This window comes from Onychomys torridus, chromosome 2 (genome assembly GCF_903995425.1).
Source record: "Onychomys torridus chromosome 2, mOncTor1.1, whole genome shotgun sequence".
In the NCBI taxonomy this organism is placed as follows: Eukaryota; Metazoa; Chordata; class Mammalia; order Rodentia; family Cricetidae; genus Onychomys; species Onychomys torridus.
Window position 1 is genome coordinate 103,987,816 of NC_050444.1, and position 17,245 is coordinate 104,005,060.

Genomic DNA, 17,245 nt, shown 5'->3' on the forward strand with positions numbered 1-17,245 from the left:
TTCTAATCTGTATTCAGCTCCTTGAGAAATAACACCTTCCTCAGCTCTGCTGGGCCATAAACTCTGACTAGTTGCTCACTTTAGAAAACTTTAGATAACCCTACTTAAAAACTAAAAACAAAATTCAAGGAACTTCAGAACTCCAAAAGGTTTTGTTTTCCACTTAGGTTAAGACTGGCTGAACCAGCAACAAGGATTGATGAGAAAAGGCTGCCATCTTGTGGCCAAACTTAAGAACTTGTCCTTTGGTGGTTCGGTCCCCAGGAGATAGTGGCTCTTCTGGATGGAAGCCGCTTTCTGCAGACGGTGAAGCCTTCCCCCACTAGTGAGTACCATGTACTGTAGTTGAAAGCATGATTAAGGAGCTACGCATGGTGGCACACGCTTACAATCCCAGAAGTGGGAAAGCTGAGGCAGGAGGGTCACCATTTCAAGGCTAGCCTGGGCTACAAAACTCAAAAAAAAAAAAAAAAGTCTGGGACTAGTGATACAGGCCTGTAATCCCAGGACTTGGGAGGTAGAGACAAAAGGAGTTCAAAGTCGTGCACAGTATGTTTGAGGTCAGTCTGGGCCACACAATACTCTGTCTTTAAAAAGAAAAGAAGGAGGGAGAGGGGGAAGAAAAGGACGAGCAAAAATGTCTTAAAGAAATCTTCATTCTAATAAATGTGGGGTTCCTTCCCTCCCTAGAAGTCCTGGTTCTCAAAAGCCGTCTCTGGGTTAAAAGGAGGTGGTCAGGTGACTCCCTCAGACCCTCCAGTCCCCCCTCTGCTGCTGAAAGCTCTCTTCCCCAAGGGAGTTCATCACTTCTCTTTAGGTTAGAAATGCCCAAAACTCTTGACTTCTTGACTTCTAGATCTTGAGAAGCCCTATAAAATCCACTCTACCCAGCCAGCCTCCGAGTGGAGCTAACTGGAGTGGGGGCAGGGAAGGTACAACCTTGTCCAGCAGAACTTTCCGCAGTGATGGGTAGATTCCACATCTGCAGAACATCGTGAAAAGCACTTAACTCATGTTTGGTTTTTAGTCTGTGTGTGTGTGTGTGTGTGTGTGTGTGTGTGTGTGTGTGTGTACACCAGTTGCCTATGCTGGCACATACCTTTATCCCAGCACTCAAGAGGCAGACACAGGTAGATCTTTGAATTAGAGGCCAGCCTGGGCTACAAAAAGAGTTCCAGGACAGCCAGGGCTACACAGAGAAACCTTGTCTCAAAAACAAAGTCAAAAAATGTTTCAATAAAATAAAATTGTGTGCACATGAGCCCAGCTATGTAGGGTGGCATCTGACTATGCATGCTGAGCCTCTCCAGTGAGCACCCCTGATTTCCTGTCTAGACTGCATGCTGTGCAGAGATGGAACTCAAAGGCTTCAAACTCAAAGCTAAGAGCAGAGTGGGAGCCAGGGAATGATGATATAGGCCCCCAAGAGGAGTCCTAGAACAAAAACTGAGTTTTCCCTAGTGTGGCAAATTAGCCCTGGATGCTGCCGCCGTCCCACCTGACAAACTGTGACAGCAAAGGCCACGATGCATGTGGCAGAGTTCAGAATCCTGGGAAAGGGCGGGAAGTATCTGCAGACTGCTGACAGGACCTTCCTTAGAGATTGCTCCTTAAGCAGGAGCAATGACATCTGTGTGAAAGCCCCCAGTCGACTCTCATGAGCAGCCAGGGCTGCCATCTATTCACTGACTCCCGAGATGTCCATGGTTTCTGTTTTCAGAGTGTCCCCTTAACCCAGATACAGTAATTATGTTATTTCATGGAATATGCTACAGTTGGCAAAACCCTTTCTCAGATCTCGGGACACTCACAGGGTAGGTAGAATCCATGTGCAGTACTGGCACACAGTATCCATTATTTAAAATAGTCCTATGAGGGAAATACTCTTAAGGAAATGGGGAGCAGTTTGGTTGCCTATCCAAGATGCTACAGTTAGGGACAACCCCAGAGCCCACCCTCTTCTTGGCCAGAAGGCTGGGAAGCAACTCCAGAGCCCACCTTATGGACTGACTACCCCTCTGCTATCCCCTGGTTGGCCTGGTCCCACAGCTCTCTAGATGTCCTGGGAAAACAGACAGAAGGACCATCATCTCAGAGACAGCAGCCCCAAGTTTCTCCCCAAACCCCTGCTTTCACTGTGCTTCACCACAGCATAGTCCTAAAGGCAAGTGGCAGGAAGGCATCCTGTCAAGCTTGGGCAGGAGACTGCAAAATACTTTCCCCTGTGACCTTTGTCCACTTCAACACTGCACCAACTGGTGCCAGTGCCTTGTGCTTCCCTGACAAAGTACCAATCTTTGTAAGTGAGGGATTCACCCCCATCCTAAGAATCACAACAGTACTGGCCATCGATACCTAAGAAGAAACAATACTAGCCTCTCAACCTGGCCAGGGTTTCTAGCCTGTCAGCATGTAGACAAAGCTTGACCAGGCCCACTCTCAAGGTCCCTGAACCCTCTACCCTGCAGGACGGACCACAGAAAAACGCTGAACACAGACATGCTGATTCAACACGTGTGCATCAAATGCTGGTTCACCCCATGCGGCCTAAAAACCAGACTCCAGTGTGATGCGCCCAGGGAAGCAGCAGAATGAAGACTCTTGGCTCCCTAGGAAATGTGAAAATCGAGCCCCCCCCCCCCTCCTCAGATTGTCCCTGGGGTGACTACCTTACCCGCAGGAGCACAGATCACAGATGCACTTCCGCTTCACCATCTTTCACTTCAGAGCATCCACCACCACAGGGGGACAGCAAGCACCCGAGTCCCTTGGTAGATGCTGGTTTGCTCAGAAGAAAACTTAGATGGCTCTTTTGCAAAATTCTGTAGTCTATTCCCTTCCTGAAGCTGTCCTTGCGCAAACAAGCATCACCGAGCACAGACAGCTCGCCATCCCGGCACACGTCTGCATGCTGGAAGCAGGCACATGCCACCAGCAGCCTGGCCCCTGCAAGCCGCAGGGTCCAGGACTGAAGTCCTCTGTGACCTTCACAGAGGAGGGCATCTTGGGGTGGCAATGACATCACAAGGGCCTCTTGTGAGGTCAGACCTCTCCCACTGCCTCACTGGCAGACCCAAGACAGGGACTCTCCCACTGGACCTTGGAAGGAAGATGGAGGATATGTTGGAGGGCTTTGGGAGAGCCTCTGGGTTCTGGAGTTAATCAATACCAAGGTCACATAATGCAAAGACACTGAAATATATTTTTTCAGAGTGGTGCTTGCCATCTCTAGGACACATTGTACTCCTTAAGGAAATGTATTCCCTGACCTCCAGAATGTTGACCCTGAATCCCATTTCTAGATATTCATGGAAAATCTGTGCCTTGGCTGCCTGGGCCTTGGAATTGCTCTCAACCACAGGCCTCCCTCCGTTCTTGAGAACAAAGCCATTTCAGAGGCCCCAGTCCTTTATTGCTCAGGTGGTTCAATACTTCTCCAGCTGCTGGGAATGATGCCTGGAAGTCCCAGCTTCTCAAATGTTAGCAGCATCAGAACCACCTGGCTTGATGAAAACCAGATTGCTAGGCCCCACCCTGAGTTCCTGTTGTTTCTGAGATCTGGTCTCCAGATAAGATGCATTTCTTTCAAGTTCTTGATGATGATGATGCTGGACCACAGCCCATACTTCAAGGACCACAGCTTTGAAGATTCCATTTTGCCTTCTGACCTCTCTCCCTAATAGCTTACCTGGTCCTGAAAACCACTGCATATATCTGCCCTGGAATCTCCTATATCAAATAACCCTTAATCTGGGCACAACATGATGGCTTAGGTTGTGATCCCCACATACAGGCTGAGGTAGGAGAGTTGTCAAAAGTTCAAGACCAGCCTGGGTTACAAAGTGAGACTTCACTCTATTTCAAAGAAGCAAAAACAAAACTAGTCTGGGAATCATGTTTTCCCAAGATAGCAGCTTATTCTGATGATAAAGCAAGGGCAAGGGCTTTAGAGCTGGAGATGGTAGCATGTACCTAGACTCCCCATACCCAGGATAATGAGGCAAGAAAATCACAAGTTCAGAACCAGCCTGGGCTGCATAGCATTTCCCTTTCTCATAAGCAAACAGAAAGTACAGTAGTATATTCTACAGTATACTTCTACAGTAGAGTGTTTGGATTTAAACATTATTGTTTCTCTTTCTTTTTTACATTTATTTATTGCAGGTTCTGGGTGGAGAGAGCTGTGTGTGCCATGACTCCTGTGGAGGTCAGAGGACAGCCTGCAGAAGTTGGTTCTCCCCGTCTATCCTATGGGTCGGAGGGCTGAAATTCAGATTGTCGGTTTGGTCTGCAAGTGACTGAAAAATCATGGACTGCAGCAGTGTTGAGTTGTTGAGTGCTGTTTTAAGTTTTTCTTCCATACCAGACTAAAACAGAAGTCAGCAAATCATTGCCGGCTGTTCAATTTCAGTTGGTAGCTAGTTGGTAGGGCCACTGAGCTAAGAATGTTTGACATGTTTAAATGGTTGAAAAAATTAAAATGGCATTACATGATCTGTGAAACATAAAATTCTAATTTCACTGTCTATAAAGATTTGAATTTTGTCACATGCTACAGAAACATTCCTGGGTTTGCCTCTTTACCCACAGAAGCTAAAGTATCTACTATCTAACTATTTACAGTTTCCAACCTGGATTAAAGACAGTCAAAGACATAAACCCAAACAGGCATGATGCTTAACGATCATTCTTAAGAACAGCAAAGCTACTTCTTGCCTTTCTGGTAAAGAGGAACGTAGAAATGTGAGATGGAAGAGGGGAGGAAGGAGGCCTCAGAGAGAGAAATGGGAACTTTTGGAAACCAAACCAAAACCTGCACACTCTTCATTGCAAGGACAGGGCCCACCATGAGCATGTGCACACACTTTTCATTGCCGAGGACGGGGTCCTCCATGTGCACACACTGTTCATTGCAAGGACAGGGTCCACCATGTGCACACACTGCTCATTGCAAGGACAGGGTCCACCATGTGCACACACTGTTCATTGCAAGGACAGGGTCCTCCATGTGCACACATGTTCATTACAAGGACAGGGTCCACCATGTGCACACATTGCTCATTGCAAGGACAGTGTCCTCCATGTACACACACTATTCATTGCCAAGGACAGGGTCCACCATGTTCACACACTATTCATTACCAGGGACAGGGTCTACCATATGCACACACTATTCATTGCCAGGGACAGGGTCTACCATGTGCACACACTCTTCATTGTCAAGGGACAGGGTCCACCATGTGCACACACTCTTCATTGTCAAGGGACAGGGTCCACCATGTTCACACACTCTTCATTGCAAGGACAGGGTCCACCATATGCACACACTCTTCATTGTCAAGGGACAGGGTCTACCATATGCACACACTCTTCATTGTCAAGGGACAGGGTCCACCATGTTCACACACTGTTCATTGTCAAGGGACAGGATCCACCATGTGCACACACTATTCATTGCCAGGGACAGGGTCCTCCATGTTCACACACTATTCATTGCCAAGGGACAGGGTCCACCATGTTCACACACTGCTCATTGTCAAGGACAGGGTCCACAATATTGTTCTTACAAAGTAACTGGTGCCAGAGACTGGCACTCTTTTCACTGGTACCTAAACCTTGTATACTTATTCATGAACCTGCTAGCAGAAGTGAAGCCAAGTTTTGAGGCAAGCACGCATTGCCCAACTCACTACCTTCATGTGGCCCTTGTCATCCACAATGATCAGGTAATGAGTGCTTTTGTCAGTACAGTGAATATAAAGTCGTGATGAGCAAAGGGGACCTCAGGCTGCCCTTCCTCTACCCTGTCCTTTGAGTTTGTCAGGAGCTACAAGAGCAAACCAACAGTGCTAAAAAGTAGCTGGAGGAAATGAAGATTTGCAAAACAGTAGAGCATCTCACAACTATGCTCAGAGGTGAGGGGCCAGCGTGATGGCTCAGCGGGTCAATGTGCTTGGCATGAAAGCCTTGGAATGCCAGGGTTCAAACCCTGGAATCTATGTAAAGCTGAAGGAAAGAACTGACTCCACAAAGTTGTCCACACACCACCACACCACACACACAATAACTAATAAGCATTCAGGATCAGAGATGAGTCATTGAGCCACAAAGCTCCACTTAGAGGAAGGTACCCACCAGTGTGATCCTCCATCCTCTATATAAACTCCTACATCAGCCTCTCAGTGAAATAGCCCTTTAAAGATGAGAATCATGGCCACTCTCCCATCAGCAAGGTAGTTCATGACCAAGTTCTTCTCTGACACCACAGTGGCTTTCACTGTTCACAAGCAGAGACAGGCTTCTGCATTACAGCAGAACATACTCAATCTTTCAAATTCAAATTAGAAGGGCATTGTGTAAGAAGGTGAAGAGAAGGGAAGAAGAAGAAATGTAGGGCTGGAAGGGGAGGGGAAAGGACCCTAAGAACAGACTTTCTGCTGAGATTCCCTACCAAACAGCCTTTCATTTGTTGGGAAGAATAGAGCAAAGCCTCTGCAAAAGACTCCAAGAAGGTAGAACCTGGTTCCCGGAGCCTTCATCCTGAGGAGCTCTGCCTGTGCTAGATTCTCAGAGTCCTCGATATGTAATCATTATAGCTGTATGAGTATTTGCTGAGAGCTGTGCATCCTCCTAGCAAGTCATTAGACCTGAGAGTGGTCAAGGCCTCCCCAACAAAATGCAAAACAATAACCCCTTGGGGCACAGAAATTGTGAACTCAATGAGATTCCACTACATATCAACTGGAATGACTGTATCCAGAATTGCCACCAAGGACAAGAAAGTACTGAATCCCAGCTTGCTAGCTAGAGCATCACATGATTCAGCCATTTTAGAAAAGATGACATTGAACTCCAACTATAATCCATAGTGATCTGATTAGGTATCGGAGGTTATTCCAATTTTTTTTTTATCTGTTAAGACTTGCTTTGTAACATAGTATATGGTCAATTTTGGAGAAGGTTCCATGAGGTACTAAGAAGAAGGTAGATTCTTTGGTGTCTGGGTGAAACGTTCTTTAGATATCTGTTAGATCCATTTGAGTCATATAACATCTATTAGTTCTGTTATTTTTCTGTTAAGTTTCTATCTGGCAGACCTGTCCATTGGTGAGAGTGGATTGTTGAAGTCTCCCACTATGGGGTTTAATGTGTGATTTAAGCTTTAGTAATATTTCTTTTACAAAAGTGGATGCCCTTGTATTTGAGGCATAGACATTCAGAATTGAGACATCTTGGTGGATTTGTCCTTTGATGAATATGAAATGCCCTTCTCCTCTTTTGATTAATTTTGGTTTGAAGTCTATTTTGTTAGATATTAGGATAGCTACACCAGCTTGCTTGTTAGACTCATTTAATTGAAAAATCTTTTTCCAACCATTTACTCTGAGGTAATGTCTGTCCTTGATGCTGAGGTGTTTCTTGCATGCAACAGAAGGATGGATCCTGTTTTTGTATCCATTCTGTTAGCCTGTGTCTTTTTATTGGAGAATTGAGTCCATTGATATTGACAGATATTAATGACTGGTCATTATTAATTCCTGTTATTTGGTGGTGGTGGTGATATGTGTGTGTGTGTGTGTGTGTGTGTGTGTGTGTGTGTGTGTGTGTGTTTCCCTTCTTTGGATTTTGCTGGTATGGGATTATTTATTGCCTGTGTTTTCATGGGTGTAGCAAAATTCCTTGGGTTGGAGACAGATCTAAGCCCTCTACATATATGTGACAGTTGTGTAGCTTTATCTATTTGTGGAACTCTGAACAATGGTAGCATTGCTTTGGCTGCCTCTTGGGAACCTATTCCTCATATTGGATTACCTTGCACAGCCTAAACACAAGGGAGGTACTTAGTCTTACCCAAACTTGATATGCCATGCTTTGTTGATACCCATGGGAGGCCTACCTCTTTCCAAACAGAAACAGGAGGAGTGGATTGGGGGGGAGGGAGGTAGGGAGAGGAAATGGGAGGAGAGGAGGGAAGGGAAACTTCAGTTGGGATGTAAAAAATACTTATAAATAAAATTTAAAAAAGAAAATACGTTGGCCATTTCCTTAAAAGTTACACTATTTACCATATAACCCAGAAATTCTATTCTTACTTACCCAGGAAGGATATGAATTATGTTCATAGGAAAATTTTAATATGAAGTTAATCTCAGCACTCAGGAGCCAGGAGGCAGGTAGATTTCTCTGAGATTGAAACAAGCCTGGTCTACACAGAGTTCCAGACCAACCTGGGCTATGTAGTGAGATGGACTACAAGCATGTCTCAAATAAATGAATAAGAAGATCCTGTTGAATAGTTCAGTGTGGTAGATGTACTTGCCACCAGGCCTGACGATCTAAATTCAATCCCCAGGACACACATGGCAAAGAATTGGCTTCCACAAGTTGTCTTTGACCTCTATGCTGGTGTGTGTGTGTGTGTGTGTGTGTGTGTGTGTGTGTGTGTGTGTGTGAGAGAGAGAGAGAGAGAGAGAGAGAGAGCGCAAGTGAGAGAGATGTTTTGAGTATTTAGGCTCAAGATTTCTCTCTTATCCAAATAAAGTGGCAGACTCAACACATGTAATTCTTTATCCTAAATTCCACTAAAATAACCTCAGTGTGATGAGAGGGTAAATTCTAAGATGAGATAAGAAATAAGATACATGGGAACAGAAAACAAAGAACAGCAACTGACTGAGCTGATCACAAAAGCAGAATCCTGAACCAGTAGTGGGAAAAGCCCAGAAGACTATTTTTTCCACAGAACATCCAGAACGCTGAAGAATTGAAGGCTTCATTAGGGATTGTAAATGAACACCTGGAGAGAAGCTGTGTAATAAGCTGACTAGCTGATTAGCCGTCAGCGATGGCGGGCAGGTTGTGGGGGGAGGGGGATAGAATGCTGCGGTTCCAGGGCCTAATCATAATTTATCCGGGGCAATTGTTAGCCTTCTCATTCTTTGCCCCATTTGTGTTGTAACTAACATCCCGACAAGCAGATAAAAACCTTTTTGAGTGTTAACAAAATCCTAGTTTTCCAAGACTAAAAGCCCAATGGTGTTTCCAGACAGTATCTGAGCCCTGCTGCAAAACACTCCCATTTTGCTGTGGCCACCTCTGACATTTTCACCAATGTCTTTTTTTTTAATTCCTTGATTTATAACTTTCTTTATTCTGTTATTATAAAAATTCCAGGAAACCATTTCCACCTTAGAACACTGTATTTGCAGATACCTAATCCTTTGAGGTGAAAGCTGTTTCTTTTGATGACAGGATAAAAATTATACTCTAAACAGGTGGACCATTTGGAGATCTGCTTAAGAAACATATAGGTGCATGCATTCCCTTCTCCAGTTTCATATAAATGGGCAATTACCTCACCAAAGATTATCAGTCTCACTCCCCAGGAACAATAAGTCAGAGGGTGTCCAGACCAGGGGAATATCTGACACTGAGGCCTAGAGCTCCATATTATAAACAGAAAGAGTAAGTCAAGCCTGCCTGCAAACTTAACAGTGGTAGACTAGATTTCTTCTACTCACTAGCAAGACTGTCCTTTGAGTGTCATTTTATGTCCCCAAAGCATGACTGTGAATGAAGTCTTGATACACAGGACAGCACTCCTGAGGTGCAGCAGAGCCTTTGAGAGTCAGGTCCACCTTCAGAAAGCATCTCTCATGGGACTCTTCAGTTGATCTCATGAGAGGATGGTTTAGATGCTGCACCTGGCTCAAAATAACTTTCTTGCCAGCACACATTTCCACAGTTCCTATCCTCATGCCTCATGAGGTGATGTAGTCAAGGGGCAGCCTTCATTGACCTTGATGTAAGTCATTTGGACCTTAATTCTCCAAAACTGTAAGCTAAATAAACCACCTTTTCTTCAGAAGTCCTGGTGAGAGAATAAGGATCATAAGGACCAGGCATAGGTTTAGAAAACATGGCACTGGTGTGGGCATCCAGAATGACTTACTTAAGATGGCAGCTATCAGATATGTGTAATTCTGAATAAATGTCCCAAGATTAAGACATTACCATTTGCCTGGAGTGAACCGTTTGTCACATCTGCCTGCCACCCTGTCCCTGGCTCCAGAGCTTAGAATCACCTCCAGGGTCTTCCATTGTTTCATTTGGTGCTTTGTTTTGTTTAGACTGGCCTTGACTTCTTGACCCTCCTACCCTCAGTTCCTTAGTGCTAGGATTGCAGGTGTGCACCACCAAGCCCAACCTAGAGTATTTCTTTACATCAATGAAAAACTAACTAATAAACTGTTTATCGGGCTTATATGTCACAGAAAACTATCGGGAGAATTTGACACCCAAGTCTAAATAAAGATGCAGACAATAGCATGCATGAGTCCCTGGGTACAAACCCCAGGAATAAAAACGTTTTTAAAATTAATATTGTAATTGCCTTAGAAAGGCAAAAGATGTTTAATGCAACAAAATTATTCTATTAAAAAAAAAAAAAACAAAAAACAGGGGTGGGGGATTTAGCTCAGTGGTAGAGCACTTGCCTAGCAAGCATAAGGCTCTGGGTTCGATCCTCAGCTTAAAAAAAAAAAAAACTTTGCCAGGCGTTGGTGGCACATGCCTTTAATCCCAGCACTCGGGAGGCAGAGCCAGGTGGAGTTCTTTGAGTTCAAGGCCAGCCTGGGCTACCAAATGAGTTCCAGGAAAGGCACAAAGCTACACAGAGAAACTGTCTCAAAAAAACAAAACAAAAACAAAAAAAACATAAATAAATAAAAAATCAGAGCCAGCATGGCTTTGCCCACATACATTCAAATATTGAAGTGTAATTTTAAAAATTTAAATAAACCAGGCAGTAGTAGCACATGCCTGTAATCCCAGCACTCAGAAGGCAGAGGCAAAAGGGTTCTGTGAATTTAAGGCCAGCTTGGTTTATTACAGATAGAGTTCTAGAACAGCCAGGGATACACAGAGAAACTATGTCTTGAAAGTAAAATACACAAAATCAGCCTGACTGTAGCAAACAGCCCTCCATCCAGAACAAGAAAAGGCCCCAGCGATGAACAGGAGTCTGAGGAGTCTTATTAGGAAAGGATTGGCAATGTTCCCCTCCACGTGTCAAACCCCAACAACACTGAAGCTGCAGAGACCAAAGTCTCTCACACTTCTGCACTGCATGGAACCTACTAGAGCAGAGGGATCTGAGAATGTCATCATTCAACTCAACACAGCTGTGCCAGCTACTCAGTCCACGAGTGTTCTCTTTCTCTCTCATTGTCTATTGTTAATTCCTACTCTAGCATGCGTCTCAGGATGGTTTTGCTTTCGTTTCTACATTGCTCAGTTAGGTCTTAGGACCATTATGTGCCCACCCAGTTTATTCTAAGACATTCTTCACTATACTCTTCCTCCCCATCCCATATACTACCACCACCCCCTTATTACTATAACTTCTCTCATCCTTACCTCTTACTCTTTTTACTTTCTAATTGTAACTTTCCATAGCTTTAACAATCTCTAAAATCTTTGGACCCTGACTACCGCAAATCCCCCTCCTAGTCACTTTCCCACCATAATGGGTTTTTTTCCAAAGTTGATCTTAATGCTTAATCCTTATCCTCATGCAACCTATTTTTTCAAAGTAAATCTAATATTTAATACTCAGCTTTACCTACCTTCCTTGCCTTCTACTCCTAATATTACTAACTAAAATTCAAGCCCACACCACACTCTTCTTGGTTGTTCATCCTGCAGTAGTTACTGAAGTCAGAGCACCCACCATTAGTAGTTGGCTAGACATTCTCATATGAGTACTATCAAACAGCTGTGGCTGCTCTCCCAGTTAAGGCCCTGCTCTAGAAGCAATACAGAACTTACTCTGGGCACCCAGAGCTCCTAGTCTGAGGAATTACATTCTGACTACAAAGTCAACCCTACCGCCTACCACATCCAAGTCCCACTTGAACATTACAAATACTTTGAAAGAATGCAACTGATAATAATAATAATAATAATATAATAAAGCAAGGGACAGGAGAGATGGCTGAGTACATAAGAGTATGTACTGCTCTTGCAGGGGACCTGAGTTAGGAATCCAATACCTGTGTCAGATGGCTCACAGGTCCCGTTACTCCAGCTTCTAAGGGATCTGATGCCTCTGACCTCCACAGGCACGCGTACGTGCATGTACATGTACACACACACACACACACACACACACACACACACACACACACTTAGAAACAAATCTTTAAAAAATAAAAATAAACCAAAGAAATAAGATCAGATGCATACATCTTAAGGCAGTAACATGCAAACTATGAAAATCAAGACAACATAACTTCCTCAAAATTTATTAACCCTACAGCAATGACATCTAGTAAGAATGAGAACACAAGGACTTCTGTGCTTCCCACAGCAGAGCACAGCCCCAAGGAGGGCATGGTGCCCTGGGGGCTCCAGGAAAATACCATTGTGTCATATCTGGAACTTGACTTTGTCAAGTGGCTCTTTATTCATTTCCTTTCTGGGACTCCCATCACAACTAAAAACTAGTATTACTCTTGCTTATACTAGCAAATGACTTAAGGAATTTTGCAATTTGTATAGTATTAATCACTTTACTGAAATCCCTTACAATCCACAGGGTCAGGCTATTGTAGAACGACACCTTCAAATACTTAAATTTTAAAAATAAAAAGAAGGTACATATACCCACCTAAGTCCCCACTAACTATGCTACATCTAGCTATGCTAACTTCACATTTTTTCACTTTAAAGGATAATGCTGCTTCTACTGCCCAAAAGCATTTTGCCCTAAAGAAAACACAGCCTAAAGTATATGTTAAGTGGAAAGATCTGGAAACTAATCAATGGAAAGGGCCCAATGTTGTTCTAACAGCAGGGTAAGATTATGCTTGTATCTTTCCAGAAAATGAATAAAGTCCCAGATGTCTCCTGCTCCAATGCATCTGACCAGGGACAGCATTCCAGAGACCACCAGTCAAATAAAACATCTAAAAATAGATTTCAAACCCATGAAGAGGAGATTTTCCAAGCAGAAAAATAAGGTACTGACCTGAGGAGATAACAAGGACACAGAACTACTGACGCCAAAATGGTGCTGTTATGTTTACTCACTATATTACATGTTAATTCTCAGCTTGTCTGTTTTTGGTTGTTTTTGTTCTTTTGGGGGGCCCACCACCCAGCTCCCAAATAAATCACACATGGAAGTTTACTCTCAATTATAAATGCCCAGCCTACCTTGGCTTGTTTCTTGCCAGCTTTTCTTAATTTTAATTATCCTGTCTAGCTTTTGCCTCTGGGATTTTTCCTTTTCTTACTTCTGTAATCTTACTTTCACGTTTACTCCATGGCTGGCTGTGTGGCTGGGTGGCTGGGTGACTGGGTGACTGGGTGACTGGGTGGCTGGGTGGCTGGGTGGCTGGGTGGCTGGGTGACTGGGTGACTGGGTGACTGGGTGACTGGGTGGCTGGGTGGCTGGGTGGCTGGGTGGCTGGGTGACTGGGTGACTGGGTGGCTGGGTGGCCAGCTGGCCAGCTGGCTGGCACCTAGCATCCTCCTCTCCTCTTCTTGCTCTCTCTTCTTTCTTTTTCTCCTTGTCTCCTTCTATTTATTCTCTCTGCCTGCCAGCCCCACCTACCCTTTCTCTTGCCTAGCTATTGGCTGTTCAGTGCTTTATTAGACCATCAGGTGTTTTAGATGGGCCTGGTATTGTAAACTTGAGGAATCTACTATTATCTTGCTAAATGAACATGTCAAACTCTCTTCTAAAAGTTTGTGTTTATGCACATAGATTAGTGCTGCCCTCAGCCACATAGAGAAGATTCTCTCTGGAGTGGACAGCAGTTAATGCAGACTCGCAATTGGTCAAAGTACTGAGAGCAAGGGACTATAGAATGGCCAGCCCTAAATAAGACATCTGTTTTAACACACACACACACACACACACACACACACACACACACAAATGTATTATAAGGAGCAATGGTCACTTTTTGAACTTTCTTGCTTATGTTAAACACCACTCATATAAATGGCTGTTTTGCCTGCATGTATAATCTGTGCATCACGTGCATACAGTACCCACGAGATTGGAAGAGGGCGTCAGGTCCCCTGGGACTGGAGTTAAGTTTCAAAGAGCCAGGGCAGGTCCTGGGAACCAAACCCAGGATCTCTGAAGAGAAGTGTGTGCATACACACATGCCTGTGTGAGTTTATGTGCACCATATCTGTGAAGGAAACCATAGAGGCCGAAAGAGGGTATCATATCTGAACCCTGACCCTCTACAAAAGCAGCGAGTACACTTAACTGCAGAGCCATGTCTCCAGGCCCAACGTCCAATTTTGAGTGAATGGGTGAGGAAATGTCTTTACTGGTACAGTGTGGTACACAGCCTAAAGAAGGCTTACAGTAAGTGTAGTGCTCTAACTTAGGAATCTGGAGTGCCCTGGTGACCTACTGATTCATCCTCCATGTACTGAATGCCACTGATTATCTCCACGAGGCAATGTGACCTGTGGCTAAGCGAGCAAACCCTGTAAGTCACTGAGACCCTTTAACCTCCTACGGTTTAATTTCCTCCCTTGAAAATGGTTGTCCACGCAGTTAGCGTGAGGATGTAGCTAATGCATGGTGTTCCATATTACCCTCTCCTCGGGTTCTGGATTCTAATTACAAATTCTCTAGTCTGAGATGACGAGAAAATAGGATATGAAAAAGGAACTCGTCTGGAAGTAAAAAGAGGACTAACAGGTAAGGGTACTGCCCAGCCCTGGGCAATTAAGTACTTAGCTTCTCAAAGCCTTTTTCACGTTGGTTTTCACTTGTCATCCCTACGTGGGCCGACAAACTAGACCTTGCCTCCACCTGCCTGCTTCTTCCGCCTAGAAGCACATCTCCGGGGGAGGTGACTACGGCAGTGGGCGTGTGGAACTCTCGGCCACGCGAGGGCAGCACTGCCCCTGCCGGGCTCGCTCGAACCTTCCTGCAACCCCCCGGGCCAACCTAAACAGAAGAGAACACCGCTGTGGGCGTCCCCTTCCCTTTTAACTCGCTGTGCCCGCCACCACCGGGCTGCATTTACGAAGCCGTTTCTCCGAATTCCGCCGACTGTCAAGGTTCAGCCCACGTTCTCGCGAGGTCACCACCGGAAGTGGGTGGCGGCAGAAACTCGGAGTTCTCGCGAGATATCGGCGGGAAGTGGGTGGCGGCCCGGCCGGAGCTGATCGCATCACTGGTCGGCTCTCGCTAGCTCGGAGCGGCTGTAGCCATTGCCTCCGGCGCTGTTTTCTGAGGACTCGCCTCGCAGCGGTCTCTCCTGCCCGGAGCTCGCACGCTCGGCCTCCCGCTGCCCGGCGGTGCCCGTCGCCCAGCCTCCGGAGCCGCCGTCGCCGTCCTCGGTCGGTCCGCCCTTAGGCCGCGCCTCAGGCCCAGTCCGTGGCGACGCCGGCAGGTGATGCCAAATACAGCCATGAAGAAAAAGGTGCTGCTGATGGGGAAGAGCGGGTCGGGGAAGACCAGCATGAGGTCGATCATCTTTGCAAATTACATTGCGCGCGACACCAGGCGCCTGGGTGCCACCATCGACGTGGAGCACTCCCACGTTCGATTCCTGGGGAACCTGGTGCTGAACCTGTGGGACTGTGGCGGCCAGGACACCTTTATGGAAAATTACTTCACCAGCCAGCGGGACAACATCTTCCGTAATGTGGAGGTTCTGATATACGTGTTTGACGTCGAGAGCCGCGAACTGGAAAAAGACATGCATTATTACCAGTCGTGTCTGGAAGCCATCCTCCAGAATTCACCTGATGCCAAAATCTTCTGCCTAGTGCACAAAATGGATCTGGTTCAGGAAGATCAACGTGACCTGATTTTTAAAGAGCGAGAGGAAGACCTGAGGCGTTTGTCTCGCCCGCTGGAGTGCGCTTGTTTTCGAACGTCCATCTGGGATGAGACGCTCTACAAAGCCTGGTCCAGCATCGTGTACCAGCTGATCCCCAACGTTCAGCAGCTGGAGATGAACCTAAGGAATTTTGCCCAGATTATTGAGGCCGATGAAGTTCTGCTGTTCGAGAGAGCTACGTTCTTGGTGATTTCCCACTACCAATGCAAAGAGCAGCGTGATGTGCACCGCTTTGAGAAGATCAGCAACATCATCAAGCAGTTCAAGCTAAGCTGCAGTAAATTGGCCGCTTCTTTCCAGAGCATGGAAGTGAGGAATTCTAACTTCGCTGCCTTCATCGACATCTTCACATCAAACACGTATGTGATGGTGGTCATGTCAGATCCATCCATCCCTTCTGCAGCTACTCTGATCAACATTCGTAATGCCAGGAAACACTTTGAGAAGCTAGAGAGAGTAGATGGCCCCAAACACAGCCTCCTCATGCGTTGAGTAATGCCAAATGCTCCTTAGTAAAATGCTGAATTACCTTTTGTTTTTCTTTGCATCCCTTGTTTTTGATGTTCATGTCGTGTGCTTAAAAGTGAGCTTTGAAACGTGTGCTTACTATCCCATCTCTTTCCTAGTCTTAGCATTGAACGCTATTTACTCAGCTACCCAGTAGAGCTTCAAGACGGCCTTTATGAAAAGTTGGTGTGGTGTTAACACTAAAGTAGGTGGTTTGTGTGTGTGTTCTGGTTACCTGGTTATAATAGATAAGAGTATTAAAGCAGTTATCTTCTGTATTATCAGATCACAAAGGTGGAATGTTACTATTTTATCAGCAAGATATTAAAATGTATTTCTAAATCCTCGGTTTCAATCATGAATAAACATTTATTATTAGCAATTTAAAATACGTTGTTTGAAATAATTAGTAAATATTCTGATTATCCACAAGTACTGTTTAACTGGCAAACTTCCCATTTTTGCTAGGGTGGCCTCCACCACTCTGGCAGTGCTTCTTAGCAGCTCTAGCAGTGGTTAAGACTTAAAGGATGGAGCAGTGACTCAGTGGTTAAGAGCACTGTTTTTCCAGAATACCTGGGTTCGATTCCCAGGATTCCCAGCACCCACATGGCAGTTGACCGCCATCTCTAACTGCAGTTCTAGGGGATCCAACACCATCTTCTGGCCTCTGCAAGCACCAGGCACAAAACAGCCATACACATAAAAAAAAAAAATTTAATTAAAAATTGGATTCAAGGGCTGGATATTCATATAATGTAGCTCATCTGGCAGATGGCTTGTCTAGCGATGCACAAGATCCTGGGTTCAGACACTAGCAGCACATAAAAAAAACCAGAGCAGTGGTGCATGCC

General features: G+C 45.2%; 1 protein-coding gene across 1 annotated transcript; it reads left to right on the forward strand.

The window, feature by feature from the left end:
- The first annotated feature begins 15,158 nt into the window (after positions 1-15,158).
- On the forward strand, positions 15,159-16,780 carry Rraga (Ras related GTP binding A). The gene has a single exon (XM_036178689.1). The coding sequence runs from the start codon at positions 15,435-15,437 to the stop codon at positions 16,374-16,376; it is 942 nt and encodes a 313-aa protein (XP_036034582.1). The 5' UTR covers positions 15,159-15,434; the 3' UTR covers positions 16,377-16,780.
- Positions 16,781-17,245: the final 465 nt, after the last annotated feature.